A 20,150-nucleotide genomic window follows, 5' to 3' on the forward strand; every position below is an offset into this window, starting at 1 on the left:
CCAACAGCCAGAATGACAATACTCACTAAGAGAAAGATAGAGAAAGTGAATGAGGCAGACAGACAGGAAGACAAGCTTGGAGGAGAATGAGAACAGACACTACAACATGAACCTGCTCCTGGTTGTTGGGTTGCGGACAAACACAATGTCTGCCGTTTTGGACGGGACTTGGCCTGGGAACACTGCCACACACATACACAGCAAAGAACATAAGCATATACTCTCTATTTCAAATAGACATATGGCCTCAACACCTGGCGGAGAGTCAGAGACAATCTACCCCACAAGCATAAACACACTTAGATGGGGAACATCGCAAACACGACTGTCACAGTTATGCCGTAAACACCCATCGACACCAGATCAACTGCCACTCGTGCTATGTTTAAGAAGCTCGTTTGTCTCCTGCCAGCCTGAAAAGACTCTTCATTTACTTAATATGTGTTAGCACTTGGGCAAGAAAAAGAGAGGGAAGTGCTGCTGGGGTCGTGCCCCCGCTTGGATGGATGGGGGTCTTCCTGTCAGGGAGAAGTAGAGAGATAGCGCTCTTGTCAAACAAACAGAAATTTAATACGTCGCTTTCTATCAGCATGTCAACAGTGTGTACATACTCTGTTGGGCTTCATTATGAATGAACCCCTCTATCTTATAAACACGAGGAGTGATGGCGTTCATCAGGAGTAGAGAGGTAAGTGTGAAGGTGTAATGTTCTTGTTATTCACAGGAGTGCACGCTGTCGTATTGCTGTACTTCAGAAAGACGAGAGGAGAGAGAAGTACAGAGCAAAACAGATGAGGCAACATATGAGGTAGATGAGAGGATAGAGAAGATGAGGGACAAAGAAAAATGACTCACGACAAAGAATAAGAAACTATGTAAAATTTCAATAATTTAAAAATGTTTCTTCCAAGCCGCTGTCGTGTTTCATTGTTTCAATGTAATTGTCTTTAGTCAATTGCAAGACGTTGACCATTGCTGTGTTTATTATTTCATCAAACAGTGTTGGTACCTGCTGTCGTTTTCTCTTTTAGAGAATGAGGACATTCTTTCTTCTTTCTTTCTTTTCTTGTTTGTGGATTGACAAACAATGTGTTGCCTCAGAGCATTGCTATAGGTGTCTTCCAGTCATGGCCACTGGCCACATGGCACTCTGGTCTCATAGCAATTTCTTGAGTTTGAGGGCTTCTGGGATGAGTTTTCATGTTCCACCTGTACATGTTTTCTCATGATATTCCAGTTTCCTCCTGCAGTCCAACAATGTGTATATTAGGTCAATTAGGGTCTATAGATAGAATGAAGATGTGAATTTATTTGTGGTTGTTATTGTCTGTCCCCCTTTCATGTTTACCCAGTGTTAGACTGGAAACCTGTTCAGGATGCGCTCTATACCTTTCACTAAGTGAATGGATGTTGCCAACTGAAATTGGCAACTGCTATTGTTGTTTACATGCTTAAGCATCTTTCACAGCATTTCATGGCACAGCGGGACATTTCCGTTGTTTGCCTCACTATTTTGTCTTGCTATACTTGCAGTGAAATACTCAAGTCTTTGATAATAAGTTGTTTTTTGTCAAGTTGTGAATGTTTTCAATCTGTTGCATGTTGTAACTTTCAGGATGAAAGAGAAATAGGAAAAGATCCAAACGACTTAGAAACGATCTTCGAGGAGACAGGGAAGATGTCCATGCTGCCCATATGGGAGAGTGCACTAAGGGTGGGGCTGAGTGCGGTTTGCTGTGCCGCCGCTTCGCTGCTTGGTTTGGAGTTGGCAGCCAGCTGGACGGGTTAACAGGATCGGAATGCTTCTTCAGTGGCAGCGTAATCAGGACCAACTTCCTCTGATTCAGAAAGCGTAGGCCTCTCTCTCCGCCTCTTTTGTTTCAGCTGGACTGCGCTGACAGCGCAGAGGAAGCAGCCGTCCGACGGTCGGGCGAGATGGCGAATGTGTATAAACACTTTATCCAGGGAGGCAGAGCGAGAGGGAGAGAAGCTGACAAACTTCAGTACAACTAATGTGTCTGTGTGTTGATGGGTGCCCATGCCATCTGCGCACATAGATACACACACTTGTTTGTGTGTCTTGGTGGGGTTTTTGCTCACATGGCCGGCGGCCTCTCCCAAGGGAAAACACGCAAGACATGAGTGAAGGATGTTGTTTGAGGGATATTCTGCACACTAGCTGTCAGACCAGTCATCTCCAGCTGCCTGCCTCAGACTTTCGTCTTTGTTAAATGTTGTGTGACAATGAGATTTTCCAAAGTGCCACCGAGATAAAGAAGTGGATTGAGAGGGAGAGAGAGAGAGGGAGAGTTGAAGGGATTGTGTGTGTGTGTGGGGGGGGGGGCTCTGATAAGACCCTAGATGGCCTAGTCATAGTCCAGCAGCCCTTCATCACTGCTGCAGTCCAGATATATCTCCTCAATGTCTCTGAGGCACACACACACACACACACACACACACACACACACACACACACACACACACACACACACACACACACACACACACACACACACACACACACACACACTCAAACACACACACACCCACCTTCATCACTTTGTCTTTCTCCCGCCTTCACAAACTAATACTCATACACAGCAACTGCACCCCATCTCCAATACACACAAATACAAATACACCTCTATTCCATCATCACAGCTCTAGATCCTCAATCGATCCTTGCAGCACCCCGGCCCCCGGCAGACACCTGCAAGTGATTGATCCCCAAATCAGTCCCTCACAACCCCAGTGCCATAAAAACCATAACAACCCATCATAAAAGCTGATTTATCTTCACCTAGTGCTGGGCCTCACGGTTCGAATATTAACCCAAAAGTGTATGACACTAGAATGATTGGTTTGGAATTGAATAAACCTGGGGAGTATCGACGAACATGTCTGATGGCTCATATCAAGTCTGACTACTGAAAGGCACAGGGGATGATTGCATTATCTCAGGACGAAGACTTTAACCGACTTTCACACACTGAGAGAACTTTTGCCTTTGCATCTACATGATATACAAGACTGTGTGTGCAATCATAAACAAAATGGGCAAGCAACAAAGTATTTTATGAATGTACTTTTCACATTTCATTATGTTTACTCTCTTCAGATGAACACTATTATATGAACTTTCTACTCTTTCCTCTGTGATGACTACATGATACAGCAAAATACGGTAAAGCCAACCACAGAGATAAGGACTTTGAGTAACAGAGAATACATTACTATGCAGCACCAACATAGACAAACATCTTGTGATTCACACTGTCTAAACATTAATTCAAACTGATTTAATGTTCATTTGAATTTTATTTTATTGTATACTGCTAAATCATTTTGTAATGATGCATTTTATACTTCCACTTGAGTATTCTGTGGCACATGTAGTTTCATCACAGTTTCATCCATACTCTTTACATCAATTGTATTGTTTAACATAAAAAAACCTTATTTATAATTAGAATTAGAATTATACTTTTTGCCCTCCTCGCTGGATTATTGTGGCAATATGACGAAATAAACCTTTTAAATATAGCAGTATAACAGGAATTTTAACTTGACTGATCTTGAGTTGACCAAAAAAAAGCGAATCTCACTTAAGAATGTAAAATTCTCCTTTTTACACTTTTCTTCTGTACTGAACCTCTACTTTCATACTTTAACTGAGTAAAGGAGTGGAAATAGCACTTCCTCTTCCAGAGTCTGTTTAATATGAAGTATCTCCACTTTTACTCAAATAAGGAAAAAAAATCGATATTATGTTAAATCATGACTCATGTAGTAACATTTTAAAATATATATTTACATTGTTATCAGTTCATCGTGGAATGGTCGCAATAACATTTATTTTCATTTGTGGTGTTTTTTTAGAGTGTTTATGTGTTTCATATGTGTCCGTACGTTATTCCGTGTGTGTGTTCGGGTAGGAAATTGTGCCTAGGCCACATTTTAATGACAACTCTGGATGAGAGCGATGCCAGCAGCATGCTTTACTGGCAGCAGTGTCGGCATGTGCCCTGTACTCAGCACTGCAACATGCTCTCGGGTTAAATATAATCCCAGTCGAACTCAGGGGCCTCTTTGATGCTACTGAAAGCCAGCGAAGCCTTTAATGGGAGCCACTTCGCGTCCCTGTGTAATGTGTGAGCTGCTCAGCTTTCCTTCATTTTAGGGCTGTTGCTGCTGATTTGTTGTTTTCCGAGTTAATTCTGACTTTGATCAGGTCCACATACACTTTACTGACCTGCAATGGATGACAGATTTGTGCATGTGCGCCTTCCTGCGTGCGTGTGTTCTTGCGTGCGCGCATGCATGCCTGCTGCAGGGGTTTCTGTGTATGCCATGACTTGCACACTGAACACACATTCACAGTCTGCTTACACAAGAACATTTTCTCACTTTCTCACATTGCAGTTTTGACCACTTGTAAATTTAGAATATAAAAATGGCCATTAGTACCACTCGTGTTTCTCTGTTTTCTTTCACAGCTGAACAATACAAGCCTTTTTCTTCACTGTGAAAAAGGAAACACCCCATAAAAGCAAATACACAGTGGGGTCAGTTTATCTCAGAGAGATCGGGGGTTATTTTCTGACATTTTCAGGATATATTAACAAGTTTTCAGTTGTTTTTTGCTTGTAAAAGGGATCAAATTAACATAATATTGCTATCATGTATCTCCCCTTTTTTCTCAAATGTTTTTATTCAATAAGCGTTTCCTTTTTCAATCCAGTTTTCTCTGTGGTGGCGGTGCTGATGTGTTTAACTGACACGGCAGGGTATTCACTCTGATATCCTCCTACATTAAAATATTAGCCTTCCAATTAGACACGGTGTATGGAAAGCAGATTGCCTCGGTATTATTGCAGTCCCGACTTTAAACGTGAGAGGAGGGCTCAATAAATGTAATGAATGTGTGACACTTGAACATCTGAAGTGCCGTGTTCAGTTCCCTATACCACTTTACCTCTCGTACATAAAAAGGTCTTTTAAAGATGATATCTATGAGCGTTTTAGAGCCAATTTGTTCTCCCTGCGGCAAAAGGCAACATGCTCTAATTACTTCACCCCCCCCCCAACCCCTCCTACTCTACCCACCAACCCCACCCCCTTCTCGCTCCATGCCCAGCTCGAGTGGGGTGGAATGAGTTGTTTAAGTTTCCAGTCTGTCCCATGTGCATAGGAGCTGTGTGCCCGCTGAATTTATGCTTCAAAAACGTGACCTCTGACTCTCACACAGCTTTATCGCACCCAATAGCCCACATACAGTGTGGCCCATTATGCTGAGGCTCTTTGGAAGAAGTGTCTGTGATTTCCAATGCCTTTACTACTACCTGAGTACACTGCTGCCACCCCACACCCCTCTCTCGAAGACCCCCGGCCTGCTGCAGCCTCATTCCAGCAGAATACATTTGGCTTCCTGGAGCAAATTATCTTGTCTTATCTTAATTTTTCCCCAACTTGTTATAAATAGCTAACTCTTGATGTTTAGTTCATGCTTCAGCATTTGGGGACATGTTGTCATCCGTGTAGATATAAGCACAAGCACAAGAAGAGTGGAGCCAATTAATATCACATTTATTTTAATCAGATATGATCATATGTGCATGTTTTAATAGATAATCTCTGCCTTAAACTTTGTTTAATATTATGATGCATCTTTGATTACAAATTGTATAGCTTGTATACTTTTTTTTTTTTTACCAGATCCAGTGGGATAATTCACATAGACTCATGAATCCACTCAATCAAACCTCATGTTCTGTCCATGTATTGATGTCTGTCTCTTTAAATGGGATGCAACGTCTTCTTTATAGATGCAAATAGAATTATTTCACACCACTGGAACAAGCCCCCACTCTAAGAAGATAAGTAGTTTTTTGTCTGAAGCTGTCAAAAAAGAGGAACAGACCGTGCCAGGACAAAATCATTGTGTGCTAATCCAGCAAACACCCTGGGTTTGTCTCTTAAAGGTTGCAGAAATTGTCATGAAATCCCCCCCCCCCCCCCCCCCCCCCCCTCTCTCTCTCTCTCTCGCTCTCTCTCTGCCGGAATGCCTGGCTGACCCCCGGCAAATGAAAATAATCCAAAGTAATTAGAAGTGAGCTGGTCTGGTCCTGAGAGCCCCCGGGCGGCCGGGTAAACATGGCGGAGGGTCCGGGAGGGGCCAGTGGAGGGGCAGGGATGTGGGGGGGACTAGGGGAGGGGGGGGGGTGCTGACCTTGTCCACATAAAGCAGTGATTTATGAAGTGCAGGGCACAGCAGCAAGGCTTCTGTCTTCTCCCGCAGAACCAAATTACTGAGGTGGAGATTAACACGCGGCTCACAACGGGCCCACTTCCATACCCAAGGAAATTTTGTATTTACATTTTCCCCTTTCATTTCCTCTGCCGTGTTTTAATGGTAATTGGGATACATTGGACACAGAGTTTTGTCGTTTAACGCGAAGGTTCCATACAGTATTGTGCTGTGCGTTTCAGAGATGCATTAATGAGAGTTTTTTTTTTTTTTAAGGAAAAGGGGCAAGTTGGAGGTTTTAATGAGTTGTTATCCACTTGATTGGGTCGCTCCAAATTCAAGCAAAATAAAATGTGCGCGGTGGGGGAGTCATGATGAGAGACTTAATGCTGCCTTTCGCCGATGTCAATAGGAGGTCTCCCCATGAATAGTGGAACTATTTCATGTGGATTTGGCTGCGATATTTTCTTTCTCTACTCTCGTTTTTTTTTCTTTCCGCTCTCCTGGAGGATGTGCTGGAATGCACCCACACAGGCCTTCCCAGTGTTTCCATGTGGCCCCAGCAGCAGCAGCAACAGCGGCAGCGGCGGCGGTGGAGGTGGTGGTGCAGTTTCTCTGCAGCTCTCTGCAGCTCCATGCCTGGCTCATGGAGTCAGTTTGCAACCCACACGGGAATCCCCCCCCCTCTTCTCCAGCCCGTCCCATCTGACTCTTCACGGCCCGGGATTGAGCTGCACAAAAGGCTGCTGCAAAGTTATTCCGGGCCCGTGTTAGATATCTCCTCAGATCAAGCACAAATACGAAGTTATTTGATCACACACACACACACACAAAAAAAAATCTCTACGTTCATGTATGAATTGCTTTTTTCGTGACTGAACCCTTTAAACAAACAAGAAAGCCGCAAGCAAAATAAAGCATGCAGCCCATTTGAGCAATTGATCCTTTCAAGAATTTCACAGCCCTTTAAAAAGCGTCAGCTCTTACATTATCCGGATGCTGCACGTTTGAGTCCCTCTAAATAAGTATGAAATGCTGTGTTGCACGATATAGTCGGAACTAACGTACCCTGAAGCCTGGATGTGTTTTGTTTGTAATTTGTTGATAAACAGCTTTTCCACACGGCTGTTTCGTATGTCACAATCATTATGACAAAGGCTTGGCATAAGTCAGATAAAACCAAGCAGTTTAATCTAAGCACATCAGAATAGTGTTTATTGCTCAAACAAATATAAATTAAAGCTGCGCTTTTTCAAATCATTCCGAGGTTTAATAAATTAACAAGCGTTTGAAATTCGCCCCCGTCGCTCCTTTCCCCCACTATTAGGGAGCTTTATGGCCGCTCGTTCAGGTGATTACATATTCAAGCACATACAACTGAATCTTTTCATGAGCCATCCAGCAATTTGATGCCTTCATGTTCATGTTTTGTGCTGCAATTCACACGGTGGATAGAGAAATGACTCCGATCGTAAAATAAGTCAGAAAGCAGACTGATAGATTTCCAAAATGATGTGCATGTTACTCTGCTTTCGACGTGAAATGAGAGAGATGGGAATGAAGGCCAACACGTGATCCTTGAAAAAATGTAATACAATTTCTGATATTGTATGTCGGTTTTATGCTGGAATTCAATTTATTTTTCTCCTGTGCTCAGTGATGCACGATACAAACAGTTTTATTAATATTTTGTAGATGAAATAGTGTCTCTTATAATAATTTCCCAGGCATATATAGACTTGTGATATTGATCACATTCTGTATTGATTCTTGTCACTTTTGTTCTGAATGAAACAATCTAAATCAATAATTACTAATAATAAATAGAACTGATTATTTGAAATAGTGACCACTTGGATAAAAAAAACGAATAAAATTAAAGTGATATTTTATTAATGTCTTCAAGTGAGCTATTTCCATCTTTTCAAAAAAAGTTAATTTCAGTTGAGTACGCCATCTCCTGACAGGGGAAAGGAGTGCAGCATTGCTTCCTGTGGCCCTGACTAAAAGGAGGGGGTCCAGCCACAGTTGCCCCAATTTACCCCCGATTACACCACAGATCCCCGTATGTTTGTCCTCTTTTTCTCGAGTTTCCCTCTTTTGAGAAAAGCCTTCACACCACTCTCCCTCTATAAGGATCCTCGATCAGACCCGGAGAGGCCATGAAGCAATCACTTTCCCAGATTACTTGTATTTAATACACAATGCATCATAAAACAAATCCCTCATCCTGACAGGAAGAAAATAGAACAGCTCATTCGACTTGAGCTTTCCCAATTTATGGCTAAATTAAAAAGGGTTCCAACAATGGACAAGTCGAGGAGAGGCAGGAAATCAATGACCGAGCGGTCCGGGGTCTCTTCTCGGTTCTCAAGGAGCGCGAGACGATGGGAATCGGTGGCGGGGTCCTGCCTTATTTACACATGATTTTTCCTGTCCTTCCTGCACATTTGCTCCGCGATTTCGTTAAACAATGGGCATTATCTGGGATGGAAGGTCAATGTCACCAGTGTGAGGAGTTATCCATCATCATCCGCTCTCATCAGCCGGAGCCCTGTCCTCTCCGGCTTTATAAGCTGCCTAATAAACTGCGCTCATTGACAACAAGGACGTCTCTTTATTATCCTATACCCTTGTGCGTTCACACGCACTATCGGCTTTTGCGTTAAATGTTTGAAAATGTAAATGAAACACTCGATAAATAAAAAAAAAAAAGAAAGAAAGACAGAAATGTCCCATAGTGTGTCTTCTATGGGATGGTTGCGCAGCAGGTGCACAGAAGCTGAGGACAATAAACACTCTTCATTTGGATATTTATTTGAACAATTTCAGGTATTTTCGTTTATTCTTTGAATAAGAAATTTGCTTTATCAAAACGTCTTTTGGAAAAAAAAATCATTTATTTATTCTTAGAAGTTGCGCACTGTATTTTGTTTTTGCGCACACGGTGAGATCTAGTTGAGAGTTTCTGTTCAATGCAGAGAAAGGCAGGTGATTAGGTCAATGCCTCCGAAAGTGAGTGGAGGGCTTGCAATGGTCCATGCGGAGTTTCCTGGAGGTCTTTAAAGCATAACACTTAAGTCTGGCTGTTACATTACTCCCCTAACGCGAAAACAATTAGTGTGCATACAGATTTCATTATATTTCTTCCCTTTTGTGCTGGTAGTTTGCCGTTCTTGCAACTTTATCATGAATCAAAAGTGAAGGTGGATATTAAACAATTAGGTAAAAGAAAATGCGCGTGGTTTCAAGTTAGGATCAAGTTGGACAGAGGGTAGTAAAACACGTTCCCGCTGGCGCGCAGTGTGGTAAGAAAAAAGTTTGCGAACACGTGGATCATAACGCGCCGCTTTGACGCGTCTGTTACTTCATTAAAGTGCGCCTGCCCCGCGTGTTTAGTTCATCCCTTCAGAAGCCCCATCACGACCTCTCCCTGACCCCGCTCACCCTCTCCAACCCCGGGCCCCTGTCACTTTAAAATTTACTGCGGAGAGAAGTCTCTTCCGACCGGGGACCGGGGGGCCCCCCCGAGACGATCCCGACTTTGTGAGCGGCGGTGCGGTGGCGGGGATGAAACCGCACTTCTTTACGAGACAATGCGTGAATGAGAAACAACACAGAGGGCTGTCCACCAGGCGCAAAATACAGAGGATCTGGAGGGGGGCGATGCCAGAAATCGACCCCCCCTGAATCTGTCCGCTATCATTTAGACGGCACATCCCGACTGGCTGAGGAGAGAGTTGCGCAGGGGGGTGGGGGGGGGGGGGGGGAGGAAAAATGAAAAGTTGAATGGCTACCACAGGACACCTGGGTGCGTCAGGACAGGAGGGGTGACAAGAGAGGCGCGGACGAGCCAAACGAAGCGCGCGCACAGAGAAAAGTTAGGGGCGACTTGATGTACCGGAGGGGATTCAGTTCCGACCCGCGGTGTCTGTTGGACAGTGAGAGGAGAAACGTGTGTCTCGGAGAGACAATAACATTGAGAGAGGTGGGTGGGTGGGGGGGGGGGGGGAGAGATTTCCTCTCACCGTCCGAGCGGAGACAGTGAAGTGAGAGCGCACCGACCACCAGTCGGCTCGTCCCGCGGCGCGGAGACCCGAGGAAACTCCGACCGACCCTCAGCACGCTGCGCGCTTCACCATGCCCGGAGAGCCCGAGGACGCCTCGCAACGAAAACGTTTTTAGTTTGTTAATTTTGTTTCAATCGAGTGCTGGTCTATAACTTTTTTTTCTTTTTTAAACCGGAGTTTGCGTCTGCTTTTTCTTGAGCGCTCGCTATCCCAAGAGGTTTTTACGCTCAGTGAGAACAACTTTTAACGGTAAGAATAATTCGTCTTTATATAGAGGGAACAAACATTAACGTAAAACAATTTACATTTAGCACAGAAGGTTAAACTAGCATGTACTGTTCAAAAATTATTATGAACTCAGACGGTTAAATTATTAAAAAGGATATTTTTCCTTACACAGCCACTGTGATCCCAGACAAAGGGCTTTATGTAAGCTAAATATTTATTCAGTGGCGCGTTATACAAAGGCAGAAAGACAGATTTGTGACCCTGAAAGAGACTCCGTTTTGCATCCAAACAATCGGCTTGTCTTCATAATTCTTATCACTGGCGGTTTCCTGCAATTGATTTGTTTCGCAGTAAAGTTTACAGCTGCCCCTATAATAAATAATAACATTTAAAAGCAAAGTAATGTCTTCTTTTTTTCTGATTGCTTGAGAAGAACGCTAGTTTTTTTTTCTTTTAAAATAGAATTCACTGATCCCAGCATTTGCTTTATATGCAGCTCTTTCGGGTATTATTCATTTGTTTTGAGAATGTTTACTTTTGGAAATATGTTGATTTGATCAACTTGATAAACTCTAATAGTAAATTATTATTATTATTATTATTATTATTATTGTTGTTGTTGTTGTTATTATTGTTGTAGTTTTCTTCATTTATTCGTTAAAACTACCTTTTCTGAAACGAAAGCAGCCTGTGGTAGCATCTTATTTATTTGCAGTTTAATTTTTTTTCCTCTTTTCTCCCCTTTTTATTTTCTTCCTCAACAACATTGAATAACTAGTCATTTTTAAAACAGAACTCACATCAATACTTATTTTTGCAATATATGTTTTAAAGTTTTCGTTTAATAAAGCTCCACTTCTTATTGATTTATTTCTTTTAAACTTTATGGCCTTTTATTCTTACTGATTTATTGTTGTCACTAACCACCATGAAACACAATAATCTATCAAACATTTTTATTGCAGAAATCGAAATTACATCATTTTTCCCTTCAGGGAACAAAAATAACTTCTGCATTTATGTAAATACAATCAATATTTTTACATGTTTTATTATTCACTGATGATTAAAAATAAGTGACAGTCATATATGTAAGTTACTCTTTTAGTGTGTGTGTGTGTGTGTGTGTGTGTGTGTGTGTGTGTGTGTGTGTGTGTGTGTGTGTGTGTGTGTGTGTGTGTGTGTGTGTGTGTGTGTGTGTGTGTGTGTGTGTGTGTGTGTGTGTGTGTGTTGCACCACAGACCTGCTCCCAACATGTGAGTCTTATTCCTCAGTGGGAGGTATGTGGTTAGGCAGTGTTTGGACACAGTAACCTGGACTGATACTGATCAAAGTCTGATCTCTCTCTTTCTTCTCCTCTTGTTTTCTCTCACTCCTTACAGATCTTGGATGGGTCAGGCCATGTAAAATTCTGCGTGGATGCCAGCAGACCAGATATCGGGAGCTGGCTGAAGCACATCCAGTTTGCCCCTGCGGCTACGCAGCATAACCTGACAGCGTGCCAGATAAATGATCAGGTACGTTGAGACACAGCTCTCACAGCCCACCTGGCAAAACAACCTCAAAAGAGGACACACACACAAAAAAGAAAGAGAATGAAAAAAGATGTGAATTGCTAGAGGTTTAACTCTGGTGTCTGGAAGAATGAATCATTTCAACCTCAACTGCTTTTTTTTTTTTTTTTTATTCTTAACACAACTCCAATGAAAGAGGTCCTCCCTGCTTTTCCTCCGATGGCTGTCCTGTCTGTGTGCTGTTGTGCGAAGAGGTGTTATTGCGATCCAAGTCAGATAGTCCCGCGAGCGGCTGGCCCACCCTGCCGTTGCCCCACGCTGCACCACAGACACTCCTCACTATCTGCGTGTGTTTTCCTTCTGGAGTTGTGCACTGGTTTCTTGCCGTGCGAGGACCACAGGGCAGGATCAGAGGCGGCCGTCCAACATGATAGTTCCACACACTTCCCAGTCACGCTTGCGATATAAACTCCTAGATATTCCAGGAATGCCACAGTCCTTTTGCTGCTCACCTGGCTATACAGAAGTGCGTGCTCTACACATGGGGGCCTGTTCACCTCAGTAATCCTTCAATCCAGGGGCTCCTCCTACACAGAAACACGCCGTCAGGGCAGGCAGGCGGGCAAGAGGCTCAACTCTGACTTGACGCGTGTGTGAAACATACCATTGCTTGACCCGAATAAAAAACATAATCTAGCTGCTTGTTTGTCAGCACCTCTCACTGGTGGTCCATCTAGATAACCTTTCATTGACAGTTCTTTAAAAAAAAAGAAGAAAACATAATCCAGACAGAGTATTGTCAAGAGAGTGTAAAAAGAATGTGAGCTTTTTTTATTCAGAAACACCTTAAATTTAACTTGATTTTACCTTCAAATAAACTTTTTTTCATGAACAACTCAGTCTGCCACTTCCACAGACATGAAGTTGCTTCTCATCCTTATTTAGGCCCAAGCAAAAGAAACGATCGGAAGAGGATAGTCGAACTTCTCCAAAAGTACTTATACTCACTTTTAAAAGATACAGAGAGACAAACAGACAGAGGGAGCTTTCCTGGACGGCCCTCCACGCGAGGTGTGACTCGCTGTCAACACTGTGGTTCTGCCTGGGTGGCTGTGTAAGGCTCCGACAGGTCACGGACATGGCTATGATGAGGTGATTGTTAAGTATTACACACTGTCACAACACAGCACAATGTGCTGTCTTTAAGCCTTCCGGCCAACATTGGTGTTTTTGAAAACACACTGTAGCGTCTCACAATGCCTGTCTGTATGCTTAAAATGAATAGACTAAATGGGGTGGTCTTGTAAAGCCGCTGTCAGTTGTTGCTGCTGTCCACATGCGTGTGTGTGTGTGCGCGCGCTTATGCTTATGAGGGCTTTGTGTGTCCGCGTGTGTGCAGACGTTTATGTCGCTGAGCTGTTGTGAGCGTGTCAAGGGTTTGATTGTGTCTCTGAAGTGTGTGTGCACACACACCTGTAAGTGCCTGTGTGTCTACATGCATGCCTGGATGAAGTTTGGTTTGTGTGAGTGTGTGTGTGTGTGTGTGTGTGTGTGTGTGTGTGCGTTGCGTGCACGCTCTGCAGCGATCGTGAATTGTTCATTGTGGTTCAGATGACTCCCTGTGCTCCTCATTCTGTGCTGGAAACACACAGTACCTGATTCCAACAGGTTTTTACTGCCACAGAGAAGTGCTGAGTCTAAACTCAGCCTGAAACCACATATTACGCACTCGGCCCATAACGTGTACCATCACCAGATTTCCACAGAACGGCCTGACTGAGCTACCCAGAGCTCACATATTTCTTGTTCTGCTAAATTGTCCCTCTGAAACAAATTTAGATAAATCTTCCCATGGCATGCAGTCATCAGAGATGATTTATTGTAGGAGTTATTGAAAGACAGTCTCATACAATGGCAGCAATTTCCAGGTATGTCGGTCTTTATTTGGTCCTGGTCATTTTCAAGCACCAATTTAGTCCTGCTGGTGTGCGAGCTAAACTGGCTTCCATCCTCTTTTTTCTGACCCAGTTCTGTTTATCATAAAACTTTATGGCCAATCTCAGAGGAAGGAGGGAAAGAGGGTGGAATGAATGAGTGTGCAGTGAGAGGATTTAAAAAAGATTAAAAACGTTTTCCTCACTAGAAGGTCTGGTTCGGAGCACTTCTCATTGTTTTTCCCTCATCTGCACTGCTGTGTTAGAAGTCTATGAAAGTATTCTAGATAAACGACATGTAAATAGCAGAAGATTATATGAGAAAAGCCAATCAGCAACATTTAATAGTTTCAGTTTTATAATTGTGACAAATTTGACATTTATGTTTTGGCTTGTTGGGAGAAAATATATTTTGAGCTTTTCATAAACAAACAAACACAAAAGATGATTGGCATTATACTCTCCATGACCAGCTGTTTAAATTCAACAAGACTATTGTAGTAGATTTTTTTTCTAAATTCCAGGATTAAACACACATTTAGCATTCACAATAAATTGTACAAAGACAGCCTTCATTTTTATGACCTTTCAGTTTTATTACTTTGCATTTGACACTGAAGTGGAAAGCAACAGGAAAGTCTGGTGAGGAAGGAGATGGCAGGTGTCACGTTTTGTGAGTCACACTGAAATCCTTAATTACTTCGGTTTGCTACAGCCCACCAGTTTAAATTCAATTCTTCACAAATAAAAAGGGTGACGAGGATAAGCAATGATTATTTGTTAGTGCTCGATTATTGTTGAATTTTAATTTTATTCTCGTTAACCGCCAGCCACAAAGAGGTCAATCACTAATTGTTATATCTTTGAAATGTAGAAGGTGTTTGAGTGTCCAGCCACACTGCAGCGCTCAGCCCCCTCATTTGTTTGGGAATGCACTGAACGGTGCAGCCCCAGCGCTCTTTGCATAGATCCTTCAATGACCTGAATGTTTTGTAGTTAACATAATTAGGGCAATTAGTGCTTTAAAACCCCTCCACTGAGCTCCTCTCTACCAACTCAATTGAAAGGAAAATTGATTAAAAGTGTAATTAACATCATCCAACGAGGCCCCGAAGAGCCTTTCATAAGACAGTGCAGGGGAATATGAGATTTAATCCCCTTGGTTCTATTGATTCTCACTCACAGTTGAGCAGAATGGAGCGGCTTCGGGGCATTTTAGCAAAACACATACAGCGTGTCGGTGTCTTGGAGGTGAAATCCTGAGGCAACTGGAAGTCATCGAGACTACAAATTGATGGATTTCCAGTTGTGAATGATCATAATTCACTCAATAAATGAAACCTTGCATTCATGAAATCTGTAAAACCATATTTTTAATCATTATCTTCTACTTCAAACATAATTCCCTGGCACTTATTTCAACAAAACGAAAATCCTTTCAGCAATAAATTCACTTTCTCCCAGTCATGAGCGACACTCGCTCATTAGACACTGAAAAATTATCCCTCCTTTTTCTGAGAGCGTTTCCCTGCAGCTGGCCGGGTCTGACATGCACAGGGCCGCGCTTGCTTCCTTACACATTCATCCAATTTGCTGAAACCAGCTGCACATTGTGTGCTCATACTCTTTATTGCTATCTAAGTCACGAAATGGTTTTGTTCAGGAGCCAAGTGATGGCGACTGCCAAATATACTGTACATGTTGCATGACCCCGATCGCTGCAGGGAGGTCGCAATACATGTGGACATGTGCTGTTGTTCTTTTGCATCTGCTGAGCAAGTAAACAATGTGGTGGTCAGCCTTTCTACATTTAATGACATGTTTAATTTTGGGTTTGTTTGCCTAACAATAAAAAAAAAAAACCAATGGAAATGTTTCCTATCTATTTCTCCTCTCATATTTAATATTTTACATTATTATTTTTGGGGGGGTTTTTTGTTCACAAAGGTGAGACAGCGTTAAAGTAAGGCATACCTGTCGAGTGAGTTCTGTGTGAGCAAGTAATCAGCCACCAGGGTGTGACCCCGGAAAAATGTGACTGTGTTTACTCTGCTAATGACTAATGGTGTCAAGGTAACAAAGTTGTCCGATTATAGCCTGTGATCTCCATGTAGTTGTAACCTTTGACAGAGGGTTCATGAGAGAGAGAGATAAGTAGCAACTTAGTGAACTTGCATGTGAGATAATAAAATAATAGATGTGTACTGGAGTATATGTGAAAGCAATTGATCGCTATTTTCTTTCCAAAAAGTACCATGAGACTGAAAACATTTGACTTAATATAACATAACTTGACAAAATAACTTCAGGGCAAGCTTGAAGAAGGACGATCTTAATGTTGAAGGTGTGAACTCAGACACCCTGGTTACCTTAAGACACTTATAGTCGGGGGTGAGGGAGGTGAGTTGGGGCGGGTCTTCTGGTGCATGTTAATTTCCCCTGACATGCTGGAGGATGCTCCAAACACTGTATGTTGCCCTTGTTCCCTGTTTGTGTGTTTATATGCGGCGACCCTCGGGGGAAGGGGTGGGACTGTCGGGGGAATTCCCCTCCTGCTCCCCAAACCCAAAATACGTCTTCACTTCATTTAAAGAGTCCAGGCAAATTAATGTACAGTGGTCAAAGGTCACACTGAGATCCTCAGTATGATGGATGTTTCCTAATTGTATGACTACAGTTTTTGCGCTTTAAAAAAAAAAAGCGCTCTTACTTTTATAAACAAAATGGATTTGATAGTATCCAATGGCTTTTTTTTTTCTTTTACAACACTTACTGATACTTTTCTTAAGAGCATCTTTTCTCAGACTCAGTATCAGTCTTGCAAGGGATTCCCCACAGATTCACATTAATCTCCAGATTTATCATCTTTTTGTTTCTAAATGATGACATTTTTTTGTTCTGTGCACTTGTGTTTACTATTTACTTACATGTTATAGAAAAAAAGAAAAATAATTTTTCATGCCCCTCACAATTTTGCTTTTTCTGAAACAAAGAGATGGTGGCAAGACGCTCTCTGTCCTGGGCTGTTATTTCTCTTTAACAAACCAGTGGAAAAGTTGGTTGATGGTTGAATAGTTTTAGTTTTATTTGGCCTTGCTCATTACACTAAAGGATATTAAAATGTTATTTTTGTGATTAATTTGTAATCTCCCTCTCTTTGTAAATGCAACAAAATAATTTGTCTTTGTATCATAAATTGTACCTTATGTGCCTATTACATTCTTTTTCATGCCTGAACTTCAATTGACACATTCGTACAACAACACAAAAGTGAATCATTTATTGTGCACAAATCACCAGCAAACAGAAGGTCAAACTGACGTGAGCTCCGCGCCCAGACCTCTTCCTCCGGTGACTCACTAGTGTCATTTAGCATTACATCATGTGCTAGAAGTAAGGACAATGACACAAACAATTATAAAATAGTTTACAGAGTAACTCACAATCCTTATTGTGAACAAGATATTTATCATAATCCTCTGTGGAGCCGTGGTGGCTCTTGCTCTGCAGTTCCAGTCACAAATTGCCTTCATGATTTGTGTAATCGTGACCCCCGACTTCCCAGAAGCAGAGCCCTCCTCCAGTAGCATTTCTAATAAATTCTTCTCTCATCATTGTCATGTTGACACAACAGAGGAAGGTAATATGTTAAATCTCCAAAGCCTTCCAAAAATAAACCCATGTCTGATTGTTTCGCAGAGAAAGGCTATTGTGTGTCCATGAGAAGCATGGCCGTCCCAGGGTCTCTCAGCCGATTCTTTAAAAACCACATTGCTCCTGGGAACACACAAGCGACATGTTAAGAAGAGACATGGTTATCACAATCAGTGAACTGGGGACAATAAAAGCTGTGAAATAGCGATTTGAAACTGATTTGATATGTTAGTATCTGAAGCAGTGTATTCATCAAACACCTACAAGTGTTTTTACTTTATAACTGTTGGCAGTGCTTCCTCCATCACCGAAAAGCTCAATTACCAAAATGTGTTTTTTAAACAACCTCATTACTTTTAAATCAACTAACTAACTTGCTCTCTACACATTCATTTACCATCTTTTTTTCCCACTGCCAGCCTTACCATGTGCTCAGTATTTATGAGACTGTATATTTACTCTGCACAATGATTGTTTGTGTTTTCCATTCTGCATGCATGGAGATGGATTTTAGACGTGATGATTAATTACAAGTTAATGAGTGTGTGTATTCTTGTGTGTTTAAGTCTCCACCATGTGTGTGGAGGTAGTCACGACACGATTCTGCACGTGTGTGTGTGTGTGTGTGTGCGTGTGTGTGTGTGTGTGTGTGTGTGTGTGTGTGTGTGTGTGTGTGTGTGTGTGTGTGTGTGTGTGTGCGCGCGCGTGCGTGCGTGCGTGCGTGCGTGTGTGTGTGTGTGCGCGTGTGTGTGCGTGTGTGTGTGTGTGTGTGTTTGCAGTACCTAGTGCTACCCCAAATGACCTGAGTGGGTTTTAAAACCTGTAGTCTGGTAGTCCACTTTAAAATGAACTATGTTTCAAAAAAAAAAAGGAAAAGGAAAAGTCCAGTGACAACAATAACATCTGTAAGATCTTTACAGGACTAATTCAGTACAGTGGGATAAGATAATTATACATTTTTGTGGGTTTTACGTAATTGCACTGCAATAAAGTTTAAATCATTTGAATGTTGCGTGTGTTTTTTGCAGATTTTCTACAAAGTCACCAGAGAGATTTTTCCTGGTCAGGAGCTGCTACTTTTCATGAAGGCTGAGGGATATTCATGTGACACAATGGCTCCTGATATTCATGGTCTGTATCACTGCATGCGTGTCTATAAACACATAGGTGTCAGTTTAAAAGCCCAGCGTACAAATGTTTCTCCCTTCCATCCTGCAGAGGAGAGGCAGTACCGCTGTGAAGATTGTGACCAGCACTTTGAGTCCCGCAACCAGCTGCTGGACCACCAGAAGCAGCCCTGTGGAATGCCCCCCTCCTCTTTCCTCAACCCAGGTCTGAATTAGACTGATGATTTGAAATGGGTGAAATTTAGATTGGGAAGAATGGACATATCCAGATTAACTAAGATAAGAAAAAAAAGAAGTAAATTACTCATATCTTTTCTCTTGAATCTAGGAGGAGAAAACGATCTCAAGGCCCAAGAGCCTCAAGACCTGCGACCACTCCATATGTCCCATGGGCTGCATGAGTGCAAGGAGTGTGACCAGGTCTTCCCTGATATTCAGAGGTAAGTGAATAACAAACTCTTTCAATTATATCATAACCTTTTTTGTCTTCAAGCAGTAATTCTTCATGAGACATTGTTGTTTTGCTGCAGCCTGGAGGCCCACACTCTGTCTCACTCTGAAGAGAGGGAGTACAAATGTGACCAGTGTCCCAAGGCCTTCAACTGGAAATCAAACCTCATCCGACATCAGATGTCGCACGACAGTGGCAAGCACTATGAATGTGAAAACTGCTCAAAGGTAAAGTGATGACCTCTGATGGGAGAGCCTTCCCGTCTCCTCGTCCACTTAGGATTTTCAGAAGCAGAGGGTAACTCTGTCTGTCTGTGTGGTTTCCTCCCCCAGCAGGTGTTCACAGACCCCAGTAACCTACAGAGGCACATTCGCTCACAGCACGTTGGGGCACGTGCCCATGCCTGCTCTGACTGTGGCAAGACGTTCGCAACGTCTTCAGGCCTCAAGCAGCATAAGCACATTCACAGCAGTGTCAAGCCCTTCATGTGTAAGTCACTAAGACCCTACCTATGTAAGTCTCCTCAGTACATTATAATAATAACAACATGCTTTGACTTGCCTTTAAAAGTAACTATTTGATGTTTGTGCCAAAATATCTTTGATTCTTCCTCAGCTCCTACTCAAGAATAACTCTTGTAATGCTTCACAGGATTTCCACATGATATTTTGTAGTGGCAGCGTTTAGAGTGGCAATACCATTTATTTGAAATCAGAACGCCTGCACTGAGCTGTTGCTGATTTGGTAACAACAGCATTCAAACTAGCATGTTATCCCGCCTGTTCAAACCTCCCCACTGCTTGTCACGCTGACCCAACCTGGTCTACAGCTGACAGCCTTTTTGTTTCTCAGGTTCGCACTCGATTAGGAACACACTTTTTGTCCCTTCTCTTCAGTAAACACTCATTCCTGCAAGACCCAAACA

At 42.5% G+C, this 20,150-nt stretch overlaps 1 protein-coding gene across 13 annotated transcripts in view; it reads left to right on the forward strand.

Annotated features, from left to right (window-relative positions):
* Positions 1 to 20,150, forward strand: part of mecom (MDS1 and EVI1 complex locus) — a 137,073-nt gene that overhangs the window by 99,150 nt on the left and 17,773 nt on the right. For 4 of the 13 annotated variants that reach the window (XM_080503318.1, XM_080503328.1, XM_080503324.1 and 1 more), the window contains exons 3-8: positions 11,928 to 12,062; positions 18,676 to 18,778; positions 18,866 to 18,979; positions 19,103 to 19,214; positions 19,305 to 19,452; positions 19,558 to 19,738. In XM_080503318.1, coding sequence (XP_080359444.1) covers positions 11,928 to 12,062; positions 18,676 to 18,778; positions 18,866 to 18,979; positions 19,103 to 19,214; positions 19,305 to 19,452; positions 19,558 to 19,738 — 793 coding nt within the window. Of the gene's footprint in view, positions 1 to 10,291; positions 10,567 to 11,927; positions 12,063 to 18,675; positions 18,779 to 18,865; positions 18,980 to 19,102; positions 19,215 to 19,304; positions 19,453 to 19,557; positions 19,739 to 20,150 lie in introns of those variants that run through there. The other 9 variants (XM_080503325.1, XM_080503326.1, XM_080503330.1 and 6 more) reach the window with 4 other exon arrangements.

The sequence above is a fragment of the Blennius ocellaris genome (genome assembly GCF_963422515.1).
Source record: "Blennius ocellaris genome assembly, chromosome: 2".
NCBI lineage: Eukaryota > Metazoa > Chordata > Actinopteri > Blenniiformes > Blenniidae > Blennius > Blennius ocellaris.